Raw genomic sequence first — 24,684 nt, forward strand, 5'->3', positions numbered from 1 at the left:
CACCTGTATATAATAATATAATAATCTTTACATGATCACCTGTATATGATTACCTGTACATAATTACCTGCACATGATCACCCATACATAATAATCTGTACATGATCACCTGTATATAATCACCTGTACATAATTACCTGACCATGATCACCCAAACATAATACTCTGTACATGATCATCTGTATATGATCACCTGTATAGGATCATTTGTATATGATTACCTGTACATAATTACCTGTACATGATCACCTGTATATAATAATCTTTACATGCTCACCTGTATATGATCACCTGTACATAATTACCTGCACATGACCACCCATACATAATAATCTGTATATGCTCACCTGTACATAATTACCTATACATAATAATCTGTAAATGATCACCTGTATATAATTGCCTGTACATAATAATCTGCAAATTATCCCCTGTACATAATTACCTGTACATCATTACCTGCACATGATCATCTGTACATAATTACCTGTACATAATAATCTGTAAATAATCACCTGTACATAATTACCTGTACATAATAATCTGTACATGATCATCTGTACATAATTACCTGTACATAATAATCTGTAAATAATCACCTGTACATAATAATCTGTAAATAATCACCTGTACATAATTACCGGTACATAATAATCTGTACATGATCATCTGTACATAATAATCTGTACATAATAATCTGTACATGATCACCTGTACATAATTACCTATACATGATAATCTGTAAATGATCACCTGTACATAATAATCTGTACATAGTCACCTGTACAGTATGTGATCACCTGTACGTAATTTCCTGTACATAATAATTTGTAAATGATCACCTGTACATAATAATCTGTACATAGCCACCTGCACAGTATATGATCACCTGTACATAATTACCTGTACATAATAATCTGTACATACTGTAGTCAATTGTACAGTATATGATCACCTGTACATAATTACCTGTACATAATAATCTGTACATAGTCACCTGTACAGTATATGATCACCTGTACATAATTAGCCCTTAACAACAACAAAAAAGTTACTGGCTCAGCAAGTAATATTACTAAGATTGTGATCTTGACAATCTGTATTTCTGTCTTTTTTCAACCTCATCTTGTTCTATGTTACTATTTGAAGATTAGAAAATGGGGGATTCTGGAAGATAATGTTTGGCTATGTGTTTGAAGGGCAATAGCTGATATATATTTAATTATACTTATATTAATATCATAAAGAACAGAGATAAAAGAAGGACACATAAAAGGCACAAAACAACCATATGAGATATTGATTCTGTTAATTACATTTATTGGTTTTTATTTGTATTTACATTTAATGAAAGACAATAACAATATACAGTTCTTATAACAAAAGAGAAGAGAGACAAGTGATATGATAGAATAACTCTAATAAATGAGGGCAATGCAGAAATAGCACAGTCACGCTGCTGTCAGTCAGACATGTGCTCCTCAACCTTCTAAGCACCTGACAATGGCAGAAGTACAGGGTATGGTGGCAGTAACAAAGGGGTTTAGGGAATGAGAGAGGACAGACTTGTTCATCAATAACTTCATTTCATCATCACAAAATCTTTACTGAAATAAACATGTATTTCTTTCCTCTTCCTTTCGTCTTCTTTTCTCATCTTCTTGTCTTCTTCTCTCTTCTTCTTCCCGTCGTCTCTTAAGCTGTCTGGCTCCTTCCCGCTCTCTTTCCAATTCCATCTCCTTCTGTCGCTTTTCTTCATTCACTTCTGTATCATGAGCAAAACCCAACACAAATTTCTTACGTTTAGCTCTCTCCAATTTGCAATTCCTCTCACTTCGCATGTGATATGTCACATCCTTCAGAACCTCAGAGAGGAACGTTAGGACTTCACTGATTCTGTCTGGAGTTTTTCCATTGTCAGATGGAGTAAAGTTTTCAAGTTTGAATATGTTATCAATTCCTATGTTGTTAAACTTGTCTTCAACCTCCTTCACATTTCCATGATTTTTAAAAGTGAGAACCACAATAGGAACAAGTCCTAGAATAGAAATGAAAAAAAAAAAACATTTTTCAGTCCCAAAAGACAAGTGGATGTTATAAAAGGTAAAGTTTATTGTAACATATTTAACATGTAAGACAGTACACCCTAGATGTCAAGAGCAGACTTTAAAGAGCAGCCTACCTATGTTGTGCTTGTGGTGGTTCTTTGTCAGGGCTTAGCATTGCTAAATACCTTACTTTCTTTTATACATGCTAATGTTAAAGGGACAGTCTACTCCAGAATTGTTATTATTTCAAAAGATAGCTAATCCCTTTATTACCCATTCCCCTGTTTCTCATAACCAACACTGTTGTATTAATACACTTTTTACCTCTGTGATTACCTTGTATCTAAGCCTCTGCAGACTGCCCTCTTATCTCAGTTCTTTTGACAGACTGGCACTTTAACCAATCAGTGCTGACTCATAAATAACTTCACGGGAGTGAGCACAATGTTACCTATAAGTCACACATGACCTAGCAGTATCTAACTGTGAAAAACTGTCAAAGTATTCAGATAAGAGGTGGCCTTCCAGGGCTTAGAAATTAGCATATGAGCCTACCTAGGTTTAGCTTTCAACCAACAGAACAAAACAAATTTGATGATAAAAGTAAATTGGAAAGGTGTTTAAAATTGTGGCCCTATCTGAATCATGAAAGTTTAATTTTGACTAGATTGTCCCTTTAACCATGTGTATACCCACATCTGTGAATGGCTAGCTCGCAATGGGACAAGCAATATTAAGCTCTATCTCACAGCTTGCAATTTATACAAATCATTCATTTTCATAATGGCATACATGTGATAAAATTCTATACCAAACCATGCTATTTAAAAGGAGAGCAATATAAGCATACAAATAAAAACATACATGTGATAAAATTCTATACCAAACCATGCTATTTAAAAGGAGAACAATATAAGCATACAAATAAAAACATACATGTGATAAAATTCTATACCAAACCATGCTATTTAAAAGAAGAAGAATATAAGCATACAAATAAAAACATACATGTGATAAAATTCTGTACCAAACGATGCTATTTAAAAGGAGAACAATATAAGCGTACTATATACAAATAAAAACATACATGTGATAAAATTCTATACCAAACCATGCTATTTAAAAGGAGAACAATATAAGCATACAAATAAAAACATACATGTGATAAAATTCTATACCAAACGGTGCTATTTAAAAGAAGAACAATATAAGCATACAAAAAAAAACAACATGTGATAAAATTCTATACCAAACAATGCTATTTAAAAGGAGAACAATATAAGCATACAAATAAAAACATACATGTGATAAAATTCTGTACCAAATGATGCTATTTAAAAGGAGAGCAATATAAGCATACAAATAAAAACATACATGTGATAAAATTCTATACCAAACCATGCTATTTAAAAGGAGAGCAATATAAGCATACAAATAAAAACATACATGTGATAAAATTCTATACCAAACCATGCTATTTAAAAGGAGAACAATATAAGCATAAAAATAAAAACATACATGTGATAAAATTCTATACCAAACGGTGCTATTTAAAAGGAGAGCAATATAAGCATACTATATACAAATAAAAACATACATGTGATAAAATTCTATACCAAACCATGCTATTTAAAAGGAGAACAATATAAGCATAAAAATAAAAACATACATGTGATAAAATTCTATACTAAACAATGCTATTTAAAAGGAGAACAATATAAGCGTACTATATACAAATAAAAACATACATGTGATAAAATTCTATACTAAACAATGCTATTTAAAAGGAGAACAATATAAGCGTACTATATACAAATAAAAACATACATGTGATAAAATTCTATACCAAACGGTGCTATTTAAAAGGAGAACAATATAAGCATACAAATAAAAACATACATGTGATAAAATTCTATACCAAACGATGCTATTTAAAAGAACAATATAAGCATACCAGTGACGTGCACTCATAGGAGGCAGGTGAGGCAGTGCCTCCCCTGGCCAAATGGTGCATTACAGCCTTATTTATAAAAATAATAAAAAAATATATATATATTATTATTTTTTTCATTATTTTTTTTTTATCTGAAAAGGTGACCCCCCTACCCCTCCCACCCCTCCACCAAATGCATTATTTTATTGCCATCTATCCTTTCATTGCGCAATATGAATGTAACTGTGTATTGTTGTACATGGGACGCTAGAGACTGCCACCCAGTGGGGAATAATAGCTATGCAGCAGTCTCTCTTGCGGCCCATATACTGCTCCCACCGGAGGCTTGACTTTTCAAGCCTCGGGAGCCCTCAGCCCTGCCTGCCCGCCCCTCAGCCAATCAGACATGAGTATGTCTGAGTCTCTGGGCTGAGTTGCCGGGCGGGAAATTAGGCAGCGTCTGGGTCAGGACAGGAGGTCAGGTGTCTTGTCACAGCCATCATCGTCAGAAGAAGAGAACAGAACAGTCAAGAGAAGATCAGAAGAAGGAAGGTTACTAACGGTTAGTCCATCATCCATGTTCAGTTGTCCACGCACTGCTCAGACTGACTCAGTGACTGTCAGAGTGTCTAACTGAGACTAGAGAGTAGAGACTGTATAATTTACTGATAGTCGATGACCAACCGGACCGGTGTGACTGTCAGCTGGGCTGAGCTCAGCCTGAGACTCTGAGTCCTGAGTGCGGTTACGGTATGTGGCTGTGGCATGTGTGCAACAAAGTTCAAACATGGTCATAGTTACTTAGGTCACACATGGTCATAGTTTTAGGTGAATTCGTTCACTTCACTGACACAATACTGAGACTACAGAGCAGAGTGCACTGCAGAGTCAGATGGTGTGTGATGATCATGATGTGATCTGAATAACTTGAAAGGTTCAGGTTGACACAGTAAGTGTGTCGCGAGTCAAAATGTGACTGAGTGAGTTCTGCCAGGCCAGCCGCCACCCATCTTATATTTAAGGCTTAAGGTTAAGTGTTAAGCTTAGTTTCCAGTTCACTCCACTCCTGTTGCCACTCGAGTCCAGCTAAGTCTATTCTAAGCAAGTATTATTATGTAATATCCAATCCTATAGCAATAGCAGTGTGGGGGGCTTCAGAAACTTTAGAGCAGAGGGTTTGGTGTAACAGCTGCAGGTACTGTCTTCCGTAGCTGCATTGCTCCCACATCTGTCTCTCATTCTAAACTTCCCTCCCCCGTGTCTTTCCAGCAGTCAGTGAGAGGCTGAGAGCAGGCACTGCTACTAGGAATAGGAAGGGGAGTGTGTGGACTCAGGGCTGCAGCTTTTAATGTGAGGGTAGCAGGTGACTTTCTCTTCATCTTATCTGCACTTATGCACTTATAATAAGGCTGTTGTATGTTTTTAAAATTGTCACGTATTGTATTTATTTTCTTTCATAAAAAATATTTTTTTTGTCTCTGAGGACCTCTAGTGGTCATTTGTAGCATTGCAGCTGTAACAGCAAATCTAATTGTAACCTATCAGCTAGATTTAGAGTTTGGCGGTAGCCGTGAAAACCAGCGTTAGAGGCTCCTAACTCTGGTTTTAGGCTACCGCTGGTATTTGGAGTCACTGAAAAAAGGGTCTAACGCTCACTTTTCAGCCGCGACTTTTCCATACCGCAGATCCCCTTACGTCAATTGCGTATCCTATCTTTTCAATGGGATCTTTCTAACGCCGGTATTTAGAGTCGTTTCTGAAGTGAGCGTTAGACATCTAACGACAAAACTCCAGCCGCAGGAAAAAAGCAGGAGTTAAGAGCTTTCTGGGCTAACGCCGGTTCATAAAGCTCTTAACTACTGTACCCTAAAGTACACTAACACCCATAAACTACCTATGTACCCCTAAACTGAGGTCTCCCCACATCGCCGCCACTTGAATTTATTTTTTAACCCCTAATCTGCCGACCGCAAAGCGCCGCCAGCTAAGTTATCCCTATGTACCCCTAATCTGCTGCCCCTAACACCGCCGACCCCTATATTATATTTATTAACCCCTAATCTGCCCCCCACAACGTCGCCGCCAGCTACTTACAATAATTAACCCCTAATCTGCCGACCGCAAAGAGCCGCCACCTACATTATCCCTATGTACCCCTAATCTGCTGCCCCTAACACCGCCGACCCCTATATTATATTTATTAACCCCTAATCTGCCCCCCTCAACGTCGCCTCCACCTGCCTACACTGATTAACCCCTAATCTGCCGAGCGGACCGCACCGCTACTATAATAAATGTATTAACCCCTAATCCGCCTCACTAACCCTATAATAAATAGTATTAACCCCTAATCTGCCCTCCCTAACATCGCCGACACCTAACTTCAATTATTAACCCCTAATCTGCCGACCGGAGCTCACCGCTACTATAATAAATGGATTAACCCCTAAAGCTAAGTCTAACCCTAACACTAACACCCCCCTAAGTTAAATATAATTTAAATCTAACGAAATTAATTAACTCTTATTAAATAACTTATTCCTATTTAAAGCTAAATACTTACCTGTAAAATAAACCCTAATATAGCTACAATATAAATTATAATTACATTGTAGCTATTTTAGGATTAATATTTATTTTACAGGCAACTTTGTAATTATTTTAACCAGGTACAATAGCTATTAAATAGTTAAGAACTATTTAATAGCTACCTAGTTAAAATAATTACAAAATTACCTGTAAAATAAATCCTAACCTAAGTTACAATTAAACCTAACACTATACTATCATTAAATTAATTAAATAAAATACCTACAATTACCTACAATTAAACCTAACACTACACTATCAATAAATAAATTAAATACAATTCCTACAAATAACTACAGTGAAATAAACTAACTAAAGTACAAAAAATAAAAAAGAACTAAGTTACAAAAAATAAAAAAATATTTACAAACATCAGAAAAATATTACAACAATTTTAAACTAATTACACCTACTCTAAGCCCCCTAATAAAACAACAAAGCCCCCCAAAATAAAAAAAATGCCCTACCCTATTCTAAATTAATAAAGTTACAAGCTCTTTAACCTTACCAGCCCTGAACAGGGCCCTTTGCGGGGCATGCCCCAAGAAATTCAGCTCTTTTGCCTGTAAAAAAAAACATACAATACCCCCCCCCCAACATTACAACCCACCACCCACATACCCCTAATCTAACCCAAACCCCCCTTAAATAAACCTAACACTAAGCCCCTGAAGATCTTCCTACCTTGTCTTCACCTCACCAGGTATCACCGATCCGTCCTGGCTCCAAAATCTTCATCCAACCCAAGCGGGGGTTGGCGATCCATCATCCGTTGGCTGAAGAGGTCCAGAAGAGGCTCCAAAGTCTTCCTCCTATCCGGCAAGAAGAGGACATCCGGACCGGCAAACATCTTCATCCAAGCGGCATCTTCTATCTTCTTCCATCCGTCGCGGAGCGGGTCCATCTTGAAGCAGCCGACGCAGATCCATCCTCTTCTTCCGGCAACTCCCGACGAATGACGGTTCCTTTAAGGGACGTCATCCAAGATGGCGTCCCTCGAATTCCGATTGGCTGATAGGATTCTATCAGCCAATCGGAATTAAGGTAGGAAAATTCTGATTGGCTGATGGAATCAGCCAATCAGAATCAAGTTCAATCCGATTGGCTGATCCAATCAGCCAATCAGATTGAGCTCGCATTCTATTGGCTGTTCCGATCAGCCAATAGAATGCGAGCTCAATCTGATTGGCTGATTGGATCAGCCAATCGGATTGAACTTGATTCTGATTGGCTGATTCCATCAGCCAATCAGAATATTCCTACCTTAATTCCGATTGGCTGATAGAATCCTATCAGCCAATCGGAATTCGAGGGACGCCATCTTGGATGACGTCCCTTAAAGGAACCTTCATTCGTCGGGAGTCGCCGGAAGAAGAGGATGGATCTGCGTCGGCTGCTTCAAGATGGACCCGCTCCGCGACGGATGGAAGAAGATAGAAGATGCCGCTTGGATGAAGATGTTTGCCAGTCCGGATGTCCTCTTCTTGCCGGATAGGAGGAAGACTTTGGAGCCTCTTCTGGACCTCTTCAGCCAACGGATGATGGATCGCCAACCCCCGCTTGGGTTGGATGAAGATTTTGGAGCCAGGACGGATCGGTGATACCTGGTGAGGTGAAGACAAGGTAGGAAGATCTTCAGGGGCTTAGTGTTAGGTTTATTTAAGGGGGGTTTGGGTTAGATTAGGGGTATGTGGGTGGTGGGTTGTAATGTTGGGGGGGGGTATTGTATGTTTTTTTTTACAGGCAAAAGAGCTGAATTTCTTGGGGCATGCCCCGCAAAGGGCCCTGTTCAGGGCTGGTAAGGTAAAAGAGCTTGTAACTTTATTAATTTAGAATAGGGTAGGGCATTTTTTTATTTTGGGGGGCTTTGTTGTTTTATTAGGGGGCTTAGAGTAGGTGTAATTAGTTTAAAATTGTTGTAATATTTTTCTGATGTTTGTAAATATTTTTTTATTTTTTGTAACTTAGTTCTTTTTTATTTTTTGTACTTTAGTTAGTTTATTTCACTGTAGTTATTTGTAGGAATTGTATTTAATTTATTTATTGATAGTGTAGTGTTAGGTTTAATTGTAGGTAATTGTAGGTATTTTATTTAATTAATTTAATGATAGTATAGTGTTAGGTTTAATTGTAACTTAGGTTAGGATTTATTTTACAGGTAATTTTGTAATTATTTTAACTAGGTAGCTATTAAATAGTTCTTAACTATTTAATAGCTATTGTACCTGGTTAAAATAATTACAAAGTTGCCTGTAAAATAAATATTAATCCTAAAATAGCTACAATGTAATTATAATTTATATTGTAGCTATATTAGGGTTTATTTTACAGGTAAGTATTTAGCTTTAAATAGGAATAAGTTATTTAATAAGAGTTAATTAATTTCGTTAGATTTAAATTATATTTAAGTTAGGGGGGTGTTAGTGTTAGGGTTAGACTTAGCTTTAGGGGTTAATCCATTAATTAGAATAGCGGTGAGGTCCGGTCGGCAGATTAGGGGTTAATAATTGAAGTTAGGTGTCGGCGATGTTAGGGAGGGCAGATTAGGGGTTAATACTATTTATGATAGGGTTAGTGAGGCGGATTAGGGGTTAATAACTTTATTATAGTAGCGCTCAGGTCCGCTCGGCAGATTATGGGTTAATAAGTGTAGGCAGGTGGAGGCGACGTTGTGGGGGGCAGATTAGGGGTTAATAAATATAATATAGTGGTCGGCGGTGTTAGGGGCAGCAGATTAGGGGTACATAAGGATAATGTAAGTAGCGGCGGTTTACGGAGCGGCAGATTAGGGGTTAAAAATAATATGCAGGGGTCAGCAATAGCGGGGGCGGCAGATTAGGAGTTAATAAGTGTAAGGTTAGGGGTGTTTAGACTCGGGGTACATGTTAGGGTGTTAGGTGCAGACGTAGGAAGTGTTTCCCCATAGGAAACAATGGGGCTGCGTTAGGAGCTGAATTCGCTTTTTTCCAGGTGTTAGGTTTTTTTTCAGCTCAAACAGCCCCATTGTTTCCTATGGGGGAATCGTGCACGAGCACGTTTTTGAGGCTGGCCGCGTCCGTAAGCAACTCTGGTATCGAGAGTTGCATTTGCGGTAAAAATGCTCTACGCTCCTTTTTTGGAGCCTAACGCAGCATTTTTTTGGACTCTCAATACCAGAGTTAATTTTATGGTGCGGCCAAAAAAAAGGCAGCGTTAGCTACGCGGGTCGTTACCGACAAAACTCTAAATCTAGCCGTATGTATTTTGTTTTTATATCAACCTGGTGTCAATTTCAAAACATATTGGAGGAGAAGAGAGGGGAAAAAAGTAAAAAAAAAAAAAAAAAAAAAAAAAAAAGACTGGCCATATTGTTAATGCTGTTTATTAACTAATGTTACTGTTAAAAAAATATATATAATTCTAACTGCACCATCTGCCCCATTATGCCTCTTCTGTCAAGATTTTATCTTAAAATTCTACACTTGTTTAAAATGTTTTCATTATTATTATTTATGCAAATGATAACTTGCATATCATTTTGTACAAATCTATACTGCTTCTTAGATAGCTTGCTGTCATCTGGGAAACAGTACAGATTTGTACAATATAATATGCAAGTTATCATTTGCATAAATAATAATAAAAAAAAATCAAACAAGTGTAGACTTTTTAGATAAAATCTTGACTGAAGAGGTGATCTTATGCAAAGTGCTGCAGATGTGATAGTATGTATTTCTCATAATTTCAATTCAAACTTATCTCAAGTTAATAGGATAACCACCCTTTTATTATCCAAAATAACATATTGTATTCCTATGTAATTGCAATGTCAGAATTTAACTGAGCGTTTGTCTCATGTAGTGTGCTTTATTCTCCAGGCAATCAACACAATACAGATGTGCTGGTGCATAAGTGCAGTGTTTCTCAACCGCATTCCTCAAGTACCCCCAACATGCAAGGTTTTCATTATAGCTGAACCAGTGCACAGGTGAAATAATCAGCTGATCATTAACACCATGGTTACTAACTTGCTCTCACCCATTAGCTGATTATTTCACCTGTGCGCTGGTTCAGCTATAATGAAAACCTGCCCTGTTGGGGGTACTTGAGACCCACGGTTGAGAAACAATGCTTAAGTTTAATTTAAGCTACTTCTTTTGGGCTCATATATGTGTTTCTTCGGTGTATCCTTGACAGCGCCTCACTAGCCTCTGACCTCACTGCACGTCACTGAAGCATACAAATAAAAACATACATGTGATAAAATTCTATACCAAACGATGCTATTTAAAAGGAGAGCAATATAAGCATACAAATAAAAACATACATGTGATAAAATTCTATACCAAACGATGCTATTTAAAAGGAGAGCAATATAAGCATACAAATAAAAACATACATGTGATAAAATTCTATACCAAACGATGCTATTTAAAAGGAGAACAATATAAGCATACAAATAAAAACATACATGTGATAAAATTCTATACCAAACCATGCTATTTAAAAGGAGAACAATAAAAGCGTACTATATACAAATAAAAACATACATGTGATAAAATTCTATACCAAACCATGCTATTTAAAAGGAGAACAATATAAGCATACTATATACAAATAAAAACATACATGTGATAAAATTCTATAACAAACGATGCTATTTAAAAGGAGAACAATATAAGCGTACTATATACAAATAAAAACATACATGTGATAAAATTCTATACCAAACCATGCTATTTAAAAGGAGAACAATATAAGCATACAAATAAAAACATACATGTGATAAAATTCTATAACAAACGATGCTATTTAAAAGGAGAACAATATAAGCGTACTATATACAAATAAAAACATACATGTGATAAAATTCTATAACAAACGATGCTATTTAAAAGGAGAACAATATAAGCGTACTATATACAAATAAAAACATACATGCTAATGCACTTTTTATGCTTGATTCATCTAAATAAAGGGACACTTAAGTCGAAATTAAACTTTAATGATTCAGATAGAGCAGCAACTTTAAGCGACTTTCCAATTTACTTCCATTAACATTTTTTTTATATTTACACTTTTTGAGTCATCAGCTCCTACTGAGCATGTGCAAGAATTCACAGAATACACGTAAATGCATTTGTGATTGGCTGATGGCTGTCACATGATACAGGAAGAGTGAAAATAGACATACATTTGAAATGTGTGTGTGATAGTGTCCTGTAAATAGCTATGGAACCCGCCCCCTTCTTTTTCTCAAAAATTATAACAACATTTATTAATGACTTTTATTTCTAGAACAGATATAATTGTTAGTAACATATGATTCTGCCAGTTTGCACTAAAATTGTGCTTAATTTAAACTTCCTGTAGAGTAAGGTGTGCATATTTCAGATGGCTCTGCTGTTTAGAAGGCTACTTGCTGTTTTTGCGTCTCTGGAATCCGGATTTTAAACGGGATAGTTTTTTTCCTCAGTTTGCTGCGGGTTGCAGGACAGGTAGGGCACCTCAGTAAAAGTGTTGCCTGGGGTATGTTTTTCTTTATTTGGTAAATTTAAAAGGACATTTATTTATTAACATTTTTTTTGTTCTGTATTATATCCTTTGTTAAAGATAAAAAAAAAAGGTTTAAAAAATAATATTTTTTTTCTTTGCTTTTTTTTCCGTTTTGTATTATGGATCAAGAAGCTGTGCAGAATTTTACCTGTAGCTTATGTTTTAATACCCAGGTGGAACCCCCAGTACCTTTTTGTTCTTCATGTATTGAAAGAACTTTAGCTTATAGAAATAGACTTTTTGACCCTGAGCCATCATTAGCTAAGGCGGATGCTGTTCAGGAGCCTCCTGTTTCAGATATTCAGCAGCTGTCTCCTCAAGCATCCCAATCCTATTCATCTGCACATGCAGTGCCCTGTGTTTCCTCTCATGCTTTGTCTGGGGTTACTTTGCAAGATATTGCTGCCCAGTTATCCTCTGCGGTATCTGAGGCACTGTCTGCTTTTCCCATGCTGCAGGAAAAAACGCAAAAGGAAATTTAAAGAAACAGTAACTAAGGTTTCTGATCCTGAAGTGGCTAATCAAAGTATTTCCTCTCAGAAGTCTGAGGATGAAGGTTCTTCGGGTGCATCTGAGGGTGATAAGGCAGTATAATTCCTTCTGCTGATGCTGAAGTTGTGTCCTTCAGAGTTAAGCTGGAACACCTTCGCTTGTTACTTAAGGAGGTTTTGGCTACCTTAAATGACCCGATACTACTATCGTTGTTAACCCTAAGAAGTCTAGTAAGCTGAACAAGTATTTTGATGTTCCCTCTGCGGTGGAGGTATTTCCTGTTCCAGACCGTGCTTCTGAGATTATTGCACAGGAGTGGGAGAGACCTGGTATTCCTTTTTCTCCATCTTCTATTTTTTAGAAAATGTTTCCTATAGCTGACTCTATTAAAGAGTTGTGGCAAACGGTTCCTAAGGTGGGAAAGAGCTATTTCCACTTTGGCTAAGAGGACCACTATTCCCATAGAGGATAGTTGTTCCTTTAAGGATCCAATGCATAAGAAATTGAGGGCATTATTAAAGAAAATGTATGTTCAATGGCAGCCTGTGTTGTGTATTGTTACTGTTACCAGTGCTGCAGCTTACTGGTTTTACAGTGGGGGAAAAAAGTATTTAGTCAGCCACCAATTGTGCAAGTTCTCCCACTTAAGAAGATGAGAGAGGCCTGTAATTTTCATCATAGGTATACCTCAACTATGAGAGACAAACTGTGGAAACAAATCCAGACAATCACATTGTCTGATTTGGAAATAATTTATTTGCAAATTATGGCGGAAAATAAGTATTTGGTCAATATCAAAAGTTCATCTCAATACTTTGCTATATATCCTTTGTTGGCAATGACAGAGGTCAAACATTTTCTGTAAGTCTTCACAAGGTTGTCACACACTGTTGCTGGTATGTTGGCCCATTCCTGCATGCAGATCTCTTCTAGAGCAGTGATGTTTTGGGGCTGTCGCTGGGCAACACGGACTTTCAACTCCCTCCAAAGGTTTTCTATGGGGTTGAGATCTGGAGACTGGTTAGGCCACTCCAGGACCTTGAAATGCTTCTTACGAAGCCACTCCTTCATTGCCCAGGCGGTGTGTTTGGGATCATTGTCATGCTGAAAGACCCAGCCATGTTTCATCTTCAATACCCTTGCTGATGGAAGGAGGTTTGCACTCAAAATCTCAGGATACATGGCCCCCTTTCATTCTTTCATGTACACGGATCAGTCGTCCTGTTCCCTTTGTAGAGAAACAGCCCCAAAGCATGATGTTTCCACCCTCATGCTTCACAGTAGGTATTGTGTTCTTTGGTTGCAACTCAGCATTCTCTCTCCTCACAACACAACGAGTTGTGTTTCTACCAAATAGTTCTACTTTGGTTTCATCTGACCATATGACATTCTCCCAATCCGCTTCTGGATCATCCAAATGCTCTCTAGCATACTTCAGACGGGCCCGGCCATGTACTGGCTTAAGCAGGGGGACACGTCTGGCACTGCAGGATCTGAGTCCCTGGCAGCATAGTGTGTTACTGATGGTAGCCTTTGTTACATTGGTCCCAGCTCTCTGCAGGTCATTCACTAGGTCCCCCCGTGTGGTTCTGTGATGTTTGCTCACCGTTCTTGTGATCATTTTGACCCCACGGGGTGAGAACTTGCGTGGAGCCCCAGATCGAGGGAGATTATCAGTGGTCTTGTATGTCTTCCATTTTCTAATTACTGCTCCCACAGTTGATTTCTTCATACCAAGCTGCTTGCCTATTGCAGATTCAGTCTTCCCAGCCTGGTGCAGGTCTACAATTTTGTTTCTGGTGTCCTTCGACAGCTCTTTGGTCTTGACCATAGTGGAGTTTGGAGTGTGACTGTTTGAGGTTGTGGACAGGTGTCTTTTATACTGATAACAAATTTAAACAGGTGCCAGTAATACAGGTAATGAGTGGAGGACAGAGGAGCCTCTTAAAGAAGAAGATACAGGTCTGTGAGAGCCAGAAATCTTGCTTGTTTGTAGGTGGCCAAATACTTATTTTCCACCATAATATGCAAATAAATTCTTTCCAAATCAGACAATGTGATTGTCTGGATTTGTTTCCACATTTTGTCTCTCATAGTTGAGGTATACCTATGATGAAAACTACAGGCCTCTCTCATCTTCTTAAGTGGGAGAACTTGCACAATTGGTGGCTGACTAAATACTTTTTTGCCCCACTGTATGTCTTGTCTGATTCTATTCAGATGGATACTCCTCTTGAGGAGATCCAGGAAAGGATTAAGGCTCTTAAGTTATCCAATTCCTTACAGGTCATTAAACTAGGAGCAAAAAAGTCTAGTTGTGCGGTCCTAGCTTGCAGAGCCCTTTAGTTAAAATCCTGGTCTGTGGATGTTTCTTCTAAATCTAAGTTATTAGCTATTCCCTACAAGGGTAAGACCTTGTTTGGGCCTGGTTTGGCTGAAATAGTTTCAGATATCACAGGAGGAAATGGATCTTTTCTTCCTCAGGATAAGAAGAATAAGGAGAAAGTGCAACAGAGTAATTTTCGTTCCTTTCGTAACTTTAGAGGTAAACCCTCCGCTTCCTCTTCAAAGCAGGAAATATCCAAGTCTTCCTGGAAGTCTAGTCAGTCTTGGAACAAGGGGAAACAGTCTAAGAAACTCAAAGTCAGCAACGGTTGGAAGGTGAATCTGGGAAAGAGTTCTCTGATTCCAGCCACAAGAGTAGTGTTTTTAGGGACCATACCATAATAGTCTCCCTACTAATGAAGATATTTCTGACAGAGGTAAGAAAAACAAAGATCTTCGGCTCTTGTCTTGTCCTTCAGTCCTCTCCTCATGGTCAGTGGCTCTATGTATGGAAGTAATTGGTCTGATGGTAGCTTCCATAGACATCATTCCGTTTGCTTGGTTCCATCTCAGACCTCTGCAGTTATGCATGTTAAGGCAATGGAACGGGGACTATGCGGATCTGTCTCCGCAAATAGTTCTGGATCAGACGACAAGGGACTCTCTTCTGTGGTGGTTGTCTCAGGACACCTCTCCCAGGGAATCTCCCAGACCTTCCTGGTTGATCATGACCACGGATGACAGTCTTTTAGGTTGGGGAGCAAAATGAGACTCGGGAGGAGTCAGTTCTCCCTATAAACATTCTCGAACTGAGAGCGATTTTCAATGCTCTACTGGCTTGGCCTCAGTAAACCTTAGCCCGGTTTATCAGGTTCCAGTTGGACAACATAACATCAGTGGCGTACATCAACCACCAGGGGGTAAATCAGAGTTCCTTGGCCATGACAGAGGTGGTCCAGAAAATCCAGTGGGTGGAGTCTCACAACTGTTGTCTTTCTGCGATCCACATCCCAGGAGTGGACAATTGGGAGGCATATTTTCTGAGCCAACAGACCTTTCATCTGGGGGAGTGGGAACTCCATCCGGAAGTATTTTCCAGTTTAATCCTCAATTGGGGGCAGCCAGAACTAGATATCATGGCTTCTCGGCAGAATGCCAAGCTTCTGAGGTACGGCTCATGCTCAAGGGACCCACAGGCTTTCTTGACAGATGCTCTGGCAGTCCCTTGGAATTTCAGTCTAGCTTACATATTTCCTCCGTTCGAGAGGGCATCAGTGAATCTCATAGCGATGGTGTGGCCTTGCAGGATCTGGTATGATCTGGTAAGATCTAGTGGGAATGTCGTCTCTACCTCTGTGGAGACTCCCTCTGAGGAAGGACCTTCTACTTCTTGATGCTTGATTGATTTTATCTAAGCGTGGGTTTTCAGAGTTGGTCATTGAGACCATGATGGAGGCTCGTAAGCCCTTGACATGAAAGATTTACTATAAGGTGTGGCATACATATCTGTATTGGTGTTTATCCAGAGGCTACACTTGGAGTGGAGTCAGGATTCCTAGGATTTTATCTTTTCTCCAGGAGGGTCTGTAGAAGGGTTTGTCAGCCAGTACTCTGAAAGGTCAGATTTCTGCATTGTCTTTTTTATTTCATAAGCGTTTGGCAGATGCGCCAGACGTGCAATCCTTTTGTCAGGCCTTGGTTAGGATCAGGCCTGTGTTTAAGTCCGTTACTCCTCCCTGGAGTCTTAACCTTGTTCTTAGAGTTTTACAGCGGGCTCCGTTTGAACCTATGCATTCCTTAGATATTAAGATGTAATATTGGAAGGTTTTGTTTCTTGTTGCTATTTGCTCTGCTCAGAGAGATTTGGAACTCTTGGCTCTGCAGTTTGATTCTCCTTATCTTATTTTTCATTCTCATAAGGTGGTTCTACGTACTAAATTAGGTTTCCTACCTAAGGTTATTTCAAACAAGAATTTTAATCAGGAGATTGTGGTTCCTTCTTTGTGTCCTAATCCTTCTTCTCCTAAGGAGCGTTTGCTGCACAACCTAGATGTTGTGCGTGCTTTGAAGTTTTATCTTCAAGCGACTAAGGACTTTCGTCAGTCTTCTGCTTTGTTTGTTTGTTTTTCTGGGAAGCGCAAGAGTCAGAAAGCTATGGCTACTACTCTTTCTCTTTGGCTAAGGAGTATTATTCGTTTGGCCTATGAGACTGCTGGACAGCAACCTCCTGAGACAATCACTGCTTATTCCATGAGGGCTGTTTCTTCTTCCTAGTCATTTAAAAATGAAGCTTCTGTGGAACAGATTTGCAAGGCTGCAACTTGGTCCTCTTTGCATACTTTTTCAAAGTTTTATAAATTTGATAAGTTTGCCTCGGCTGAGGCTTCTTTTGGGAGAATGGTTCTTCAGGCAGTGGTGCCTTCTGTTTAGGTCTACCTGTCTTGTCCCTCCCTTATCATATGTGTCCTCTAGCTTGGGTATTGATTCCCACTAGTAATTGATGATTCCGTGGACTCACCATATCTTAGGAAAGAAAACATAATTTATGCTTACCTGATAAATTTATTTATTTCCGGATAAGGTGAGTCCACGGCCTACCCTTTATTTAAGACAGTTATTTTTTCTAAAACCTCAGACACCTCTACACTTTTGTGTGATCATCGTTTTCAATTTTTCCTTTGGTCGAATGACTGGAGATTATGGGTAAGGGAAGTGACATATATATCAGCTTTGCTGTAGTGCTCTTTGCCTCCTCCTGCTGGCCAGGAGTGATATTCCCACTAGTAATTGATGATTCCGTGGACTCACCATATCCGGAAATAAATTTATCAGGTAAGCATAATTTGTTTCCCCTCTGCCTTCTTCCCAATCACTAAACTTTTGCTGTAATGTTGCGGTCCCACCCATTCCTGGACCTATCATGCCTCCTTTTGCCCTCCTCCCACCCCCTCCAGTGATGGGCCACCCACCTGCCTCCATCCTATCCCTTCCACGCCACCAAAGATTGGCACAATTGCTGGCTGATGCAAAGAGGGCCACAGAGTTGCCCTCTCTGCATTGGTTGCTTACCAGAGGGTATTGCACAATGCCTCATTATCAAGGCATCGCTGCAATACCCTGAAAGCAACTGGAAGCGATCACGATTGCTTCCATCGCTTAAAACCCATGAGGACATATCGGGCACGTCCTTGGTCATTAACGACTATTTTTTGTAGGACATGCCTGTTGTAGGACAAGCCTGGTACGTCCTCGGTCGTTAAGGGGATATGTAATATATATCTATCTTTCTATCATAAATCTATCATATATCTTTATATAATATATATCTATCTTTCTAACATATATCTATCATATATCTATCAAACATATATATATATATATATATATATATATATATTTATCATATATCTATTATATATATATGTCTATCATCTATCTATCTATTTATCCTAAAACTCCAAAATTAGAACTAAAATTGTTCAAGTTATCACTCGTTTGAACGAGGATATGTCCCTCTTTTAAATGACGGTCACATACTCAGTTTGTTATGAACTAATTACCATGGGAACAGTGATCCCCTGACAAAACCATAGGCATATGGAACAACATCAGTTTGTGTGTAGTATGTGTGCGGGGGGCATAGGAGATACCCAACCACATACACACATACATATACACACACACACACACAACGACAAACATACATACACACATAAATACACACACATACACACATGCATACACACACACACACAACAACAAACATACACACACACATAACCACACACATACATACACACAAACAAACATACACACACATACATACATACACACACATTCACATACATACACATTCACATACACACACATACACAAACATTCACATACATACATACACAGACACACACATACACACACACACAATACATAGACACACCCACACATTTACAAACACACACAATACATAGACACACATACATGCACTCACAATACTTGGACACACACATGCACACACATACACACACATATACACACAATACATACACACACATACACACATATACTGATACACATACACAATACATATACACACATAAACAATACATAGACATACACACACACACACATATACTGACACACACACACATACACAATACATAGACATACACACACATACATATATACATACACACACACATATATACTGACACACACACATACACAATACATAGACATACTTGAGACCTCTTACATGAAAACACTAATCATTATCTTTCAAATAAATGTTCCTGTGTCTGATTATCATAAAAATAACAAGTGATTGTCATATTAGTTAATAATATTAATGATCACCAGAAGCAACCACTTGCTTCTATCTCCTATGTTGCTGACATTAGGTCTCATAAACCCATTTTCACTGAACTAATAAACATTTACAGAAACAGACAAGTAAAGAGGGTTGGGGGAGATTTAAATAATAAAGGTAGAAACATTTACAGACAAGGGCAACATCAGTGTATCCTGCACTTCATGATCACCCAAATCTTATGGTCTACTGCCCCCTGCAGGGCTAAAGAACTGAACTAACAGTGAGTAATTGCAATCAGGTAGATTACGAGTTTTGCATTACGGCTTTTAATGATAAGAAAAATGGCAATTTTAGCGTAAAAGCAGTAACGCAGCTATTGCAGCTATTGGGAGTCGTGTCGGTATAGCTATACTGCAAGCATTTTAGCCTGTAACGCAACGTCCATCCTGCATTTAAAACAAATGACGTTTTTGTGTGGGATTTTCATAGCGCTGGTATTACAGGTTGTGCTGGGAGGCTAAAAAGCTTGTGTTACAGCCTATACCGACACGATCCATTCCGCCATCTGAGACCAGTAGTTACGAGTTTTGCGCAACAAAAATGTTTCACAAAACTCATAACTAAAATGTTACAAAGTACACTAACACCCATAATTAACCCCTAAACCGCCGCCCTCCTGCATTGCAAATACTATAATAAACCTATTAACCCCTAATCTGCCGCCCACCCACATCGCAACTATTAAATAAACCTATTAACCCCTAATCAGCCGCCCCCGACATCGCCAACACTATAATAAACCTATTAATCCCTAAACCTCCAGCCTCCAACAACCGTGAGTAGATATTCTGGGGTCAATGTTATTTTTTTATTTTTTTTGGGGGGGGGGTTTAGATTAGTGCTTTGTTTTTTTTAAAAAAAGCTAAATGCCTTTTTAAGGACAATGCCCATACAAATGCCCCTTTAGGGGCAATGGGTAGCTTAGATTTTTTTAGCGTTATTTTTTTTTACAGGTAAAAGAGCTGTTTAACTTGCCCTACAAAAGGCACTTTTAAGGGCTATTTGTAGTTTATTGTAGGCTAGGGGGTGTTTTTATTTCAGGAGGGCTTTTTTAATTGTATAGGGCTATTAGATTAGGTGTAATTGTTTTTATATTTGATAATTTATTCTTATTATTTTTTGTAAGCTTATTTTTTTAATTTTTTTTGTAGTTTTGTAGTAAATTTGTAATTTTAGATGTTTTAATTGGTAGTATTTTTTTATTTTATTTGAATAAGTTAGGTAAATTTATAGTTTAATGTAAGGTTTATTTTTATTTCACAGGTAAGTTTTTATTTATTTTAAGATAGTTATATTGTAATTTTAAGTTAAAGTTAGGTGTTAGGTTGGGGGTTAATAGTTTAATTTAGTGTTTTGCAATATGGGGGCCGGCGGTTTAGGGGAAAATAGGTTTATTTAGTTGCAGAGATGTGGGAGGTCGGAGGTTTAGGGGCTAATAGGTTTATTTAGCTGTGGAGATGTGGGAGGCCGGAGGTTTAGGGGTTAATATGTTTATTATAGTGTTGGTGATGTCGGGGAGAGGCGGATTAGGGGTTAATAACTTTTATTAGTGTCAGCAATGTTGGGGGCCGCAGATTAGGAGTTAATAACTATATTTAGGTGTTGGCGATGTCGGGGGCGTCATATTAGGGGTGTTTAGACTCAGGGTTTATGTTAGGGTGCAAGGTTTAAACATAATTTTTTTTCCCCCATAGACATCAATGGGGTTGCGTTACGGAGAATTTTCTTAACACACTTCAGGTGTTAGTTTTTTTTTCTAACACTCTCTCCCCATTGATGTCTATGGGGGAAAGCGTGCACAAGCACGTCAAAGCAGCCCTTGGATTTTGTGCGGTATGGAGCTTAACGCCACCATATCGCACACACAAGGAGGCTTTTCAGTAACTCGTAACGGTAGCGATATGGAGGGTGAAATAACGCAACTTTTTGGGGGTGATTGATAATTACCAATAATAATTAGTAATAAGTAAATCACTGCTAATGCATATATCAATAACTGACTTAATGTCCCTTTAACATACATTTAAAAAAACACCTGAATATATTGTGTTTTTGTGAATAATGTTATCTAGAGATATTGAGGCCTATTTATCAAATGTCTTGCGGACCTGATCCGACAGTGCGGGTCAGGTCCGCCAGACCTCGCTGAATGCGGAGTGCAATACGCTCTCCGTATTCAGCATTGCACCAACAGCTCACAAGAGCTGCTGGTGCAATGCCGCCCCCTGCAGACTCGAGACCAATCGGCCGCCAGCAGGGGGGTGTCAATCAACCAGCTCGTACTCAATCGGGTTGAATTGTGGCGATGTCTGTCTGCCTGCTTCATAACTGCTGTTTCTGGCGAGTCTGAAGAATCGCCAGAAACACGGGCCCACAAGCTCCTTACGGAGCTTGATAAATGGGCCTCATTAGATAAAACTCACTCAGGTTCTCAAGCAGACTATGATTAGAGGAACTGGCACCTAATCTCATACAGCCAGGCTTACACATTCTGATATACAGTACCAGTATTATCACTTTTATATAAGAAAGGAAAATGATATAATTAGTACCTGTTAGATCCCTGGCATTATCAAGCAATCTCTTTATTTCTGGCATTTCTTCATCTGAAATCCCTTTCTTAACACTGCAATGGTAAGAATGTTATAAAACATTAACTTTATCATTATTTACTATTAAATAGTTTATTGCATATAAAAGAGAATATTCCAAAATATTTCAGTTAAAAAAAATATATATATGAATAAATATCCTATATTATAAAAGGCCAAGTATGTTTGTCCAATGCAGTTATGCGCAGTAGAGACTGCAGCACGAGACAAACATACCTGGCCTTAACCCCTTAACGACCAGCGCTGATGTACAGTAGAGACTGCCCAAGGACAGCTCTGGTTGTTAAACAGGTGGTGCTGATTATTGGCATGGCAGTGTTAGGAGGGAGGCGGGTGGGCGGCCCATCACTGGAGGAGGGTGAGAGGGGGCATGAGTGGTTGGGACTGCTACGCTGCAGAAAAAAGAAAATGTTGAGAGCGGCAAAGAAGGGGAAGGAGGGAGAGGAGATCAGAGTGAGATCAGAGTGGATGGGGGGATCGGGAGTTGGACACATTTTGGCCCCTGTACACAGTCTTTAAGACTAGTGTGTGTGTGTGTATATATATATATATATATATATATATATAAAAGATTCAGCACAGCAAATATATATACAAACAGAAAGTTGATTTGTATCAAGTTACCCAGATGTGATTTATAACTAACCTGTATACAAAAATGGGAACTATAAAATCTGAGTAATTGGCATTCTTGTCGGCTTCCACCAGTCGCGTCATTATACCCATATACCCCCTTTGCCACTGCACTTCCTGGTCCAGAGGCAGCAGATTACCTGAAACACAGAGAGAAATTAGAAGCATTTACTCGCAAACACTAAAATGCCATATTGATAGAAAAACCCAAGATATATGAAAAAAGATAAAAACACAGGTAGCAGCAACAGGAAATATAATACAACATTTTGTCACGCTGATAATTATTGTGTAAATTGTAAACCATCAAGTATGTGATAATCTGAAACTGAACTCATATTTACTATTCCATGATCTTGCTCCTATATGGCAGCAAGATCATGGAACTCCCTCCCGTTGCACCTCAGACAATCCACCTCCCTTACAAACTTCAGGAAGGACCTCAAGACCTGGCTCTTCGACTGAATCATCTTCCCTTAGCCCCCCTCCCATAGCGCCTTGAGCCCCTCACGGGTGATTAGTTTGCGCTTTACAAGTACCCAATAGATAGATGGATAGATTCACTTACCAAGCTGAGCATAGATTTCCCCCGTCTCTTGATCGCTCATCATTGCGCATCCGCGGTTATCGACCAGAGTGATGTTGCTTGTGAGTGGGTACGATATTCTCTTTGTGGTCTTACCTCCATCTGAACTACCAACATCAGAATACATTTTATATTTTCCTTCCCCCAGGACGTACTTACAGGTGTTAATAAAAGACGATTTGCCGTGACCTAAATAACCGAACAGCTGCAGGAGCACTCTCTTATAGCCCTGGTTGCCACGAGGTTTACACTCATTAAGGCTGAAGTTCTTAATAAATGATTTCTTGTTATCAATATCCATGGCAGCTGTGTTGTGCCTTTGTATATTTAGCTGGCTGTTCAGTGACTTCACTGTCCGGGGCTCAGCATTCTGCTTATATAGACTCAAAATGAAACTGAAACTTATGTTTCACCAGCACTTGCAGGCATTTACAATAAAGCTTAAAGGGATAGGAAGTCAAAAATAAACTAGCAAGAATCAGATAGAGCATGTCATTTTAAGACATTTTTAAAATCACTTATATTTTCAAATGTGCTTTGTTTTCTTGGTATCCATTGTTGAAAATGAATACATACTGTACATACCCTACAGTAGTGGGAGCTAGCTGGTGATTGGTGCCTGCACACATTGTCTCTTGTAATAGGCAAATATCTGTTCAGCTAGCTTCCAGTAGTGCAATGCTTTTCTTTCAGCAAAGGATAACAAGAGAATTAAGCACATTTGATAATAATAGTAAATTTGAAAGTTGTTTAAAATGATATGTTTCATCTGAATCATGAATTAAATTTTCGGGGTTTTCATAGCTGAAAACTAACTAAGGGCTAGATTACGAGTTTTGCGGTATGAGTGAAAAATCAGCGTTATGGTTCTTTTTCACTACCGCTTCTATCACGAGTCTTGCAGGTACAGCTGCACCGCATTTTTTTGGGCCGTAACGCAACATAACTACCGCAGCTTTCCAAAAGTCCTTTTTCAATGGGACTTCCATAGCGGCGGTAATACAAGTCTGCCTGGGAGGCCAAAAAGTGAGCGGTACAGCCCATAACAACAAGATCTGTACGGTAAACTGAAAGTCAGTAGTTATGAGTTTTACGCTACAACGCTGTAGCATAAAACTCATAACTAAAGTGCTAAAAGTACACTAACCCCCATAAACTACCTATTAACCCCTAAACCGAGGTCCTCCCGCATCGCAAAAACTAAAATAAAATTATTAACCCCTAATCTGCCACTCCGGACATCGCCACCACTATAATAAAGATATTAACCCCCTAAACCGCCGTACTCCCGCATAGCAAACACTAGTTAAATATTTAATAATAAAAAAGTGACCGCACCACCTATTAAATGTAAAATGCTCAGGCACGGGATAGAGTCCGGCCCTTGACTCAATAATAATATAATACTCAATAATCCCAGCCAATGAGTCTTAGGAATCTTTCAACAAAGGATTTTAATAGTTTCACACTATATAATAGTCAATCTGGAATTACTTAAGTAACAACAGGAGAAGACCAAAGATACGCTCACTCACATCCACACAAACCCCATCCACCAAACA

General features: G+C 38.7%; 1 protein-coding gene across 1 annotated transcript; it reads right to left on the minus strand.

Moving 5' to 3' along the window:
- Window positions 1-1,292: 1,292 nt before the first annotated feature.
- Window positions 1,293-23,484, minus strand: LOC128642336 (uncharacterized). Its single transcript, XM_053695068.1, has 4 exons — window positions 23,105-23,484; window positions 22,550-22,676; window positions 21,844-21,917; window positions 1,293-2,038 (listed from the first exon to the last, which is right to left on the minus strand). The coding sequence occupies exons 1-4, from the start codon at window positions 23,421-23,423 to the stop codon at window positions 1,605-1,607; spliced, it is 954 nt and encodes a 317-aa protein (XP_053551043.1). The 5' UTR covers window positions 23,424-23,484; the 3' UTR covers window positions 1,293-1,604.
- Window positions 23,485-24,684: the final 1,200 nt, after the last annotated feature.

This window comes from Bombina bombina, chromosome 11 (genome assembly GCF_027579735.1).
Source record: "Bombina bombina isolate aBomBom1 chromosome 11, aBomBom1.pri, whole genome shotgun sequence".
NCBI lineage: Eukaryota > Metazoa > Chordata > Amphibia > Anura > Bombinatoridae > Bombina > Bombina bombina.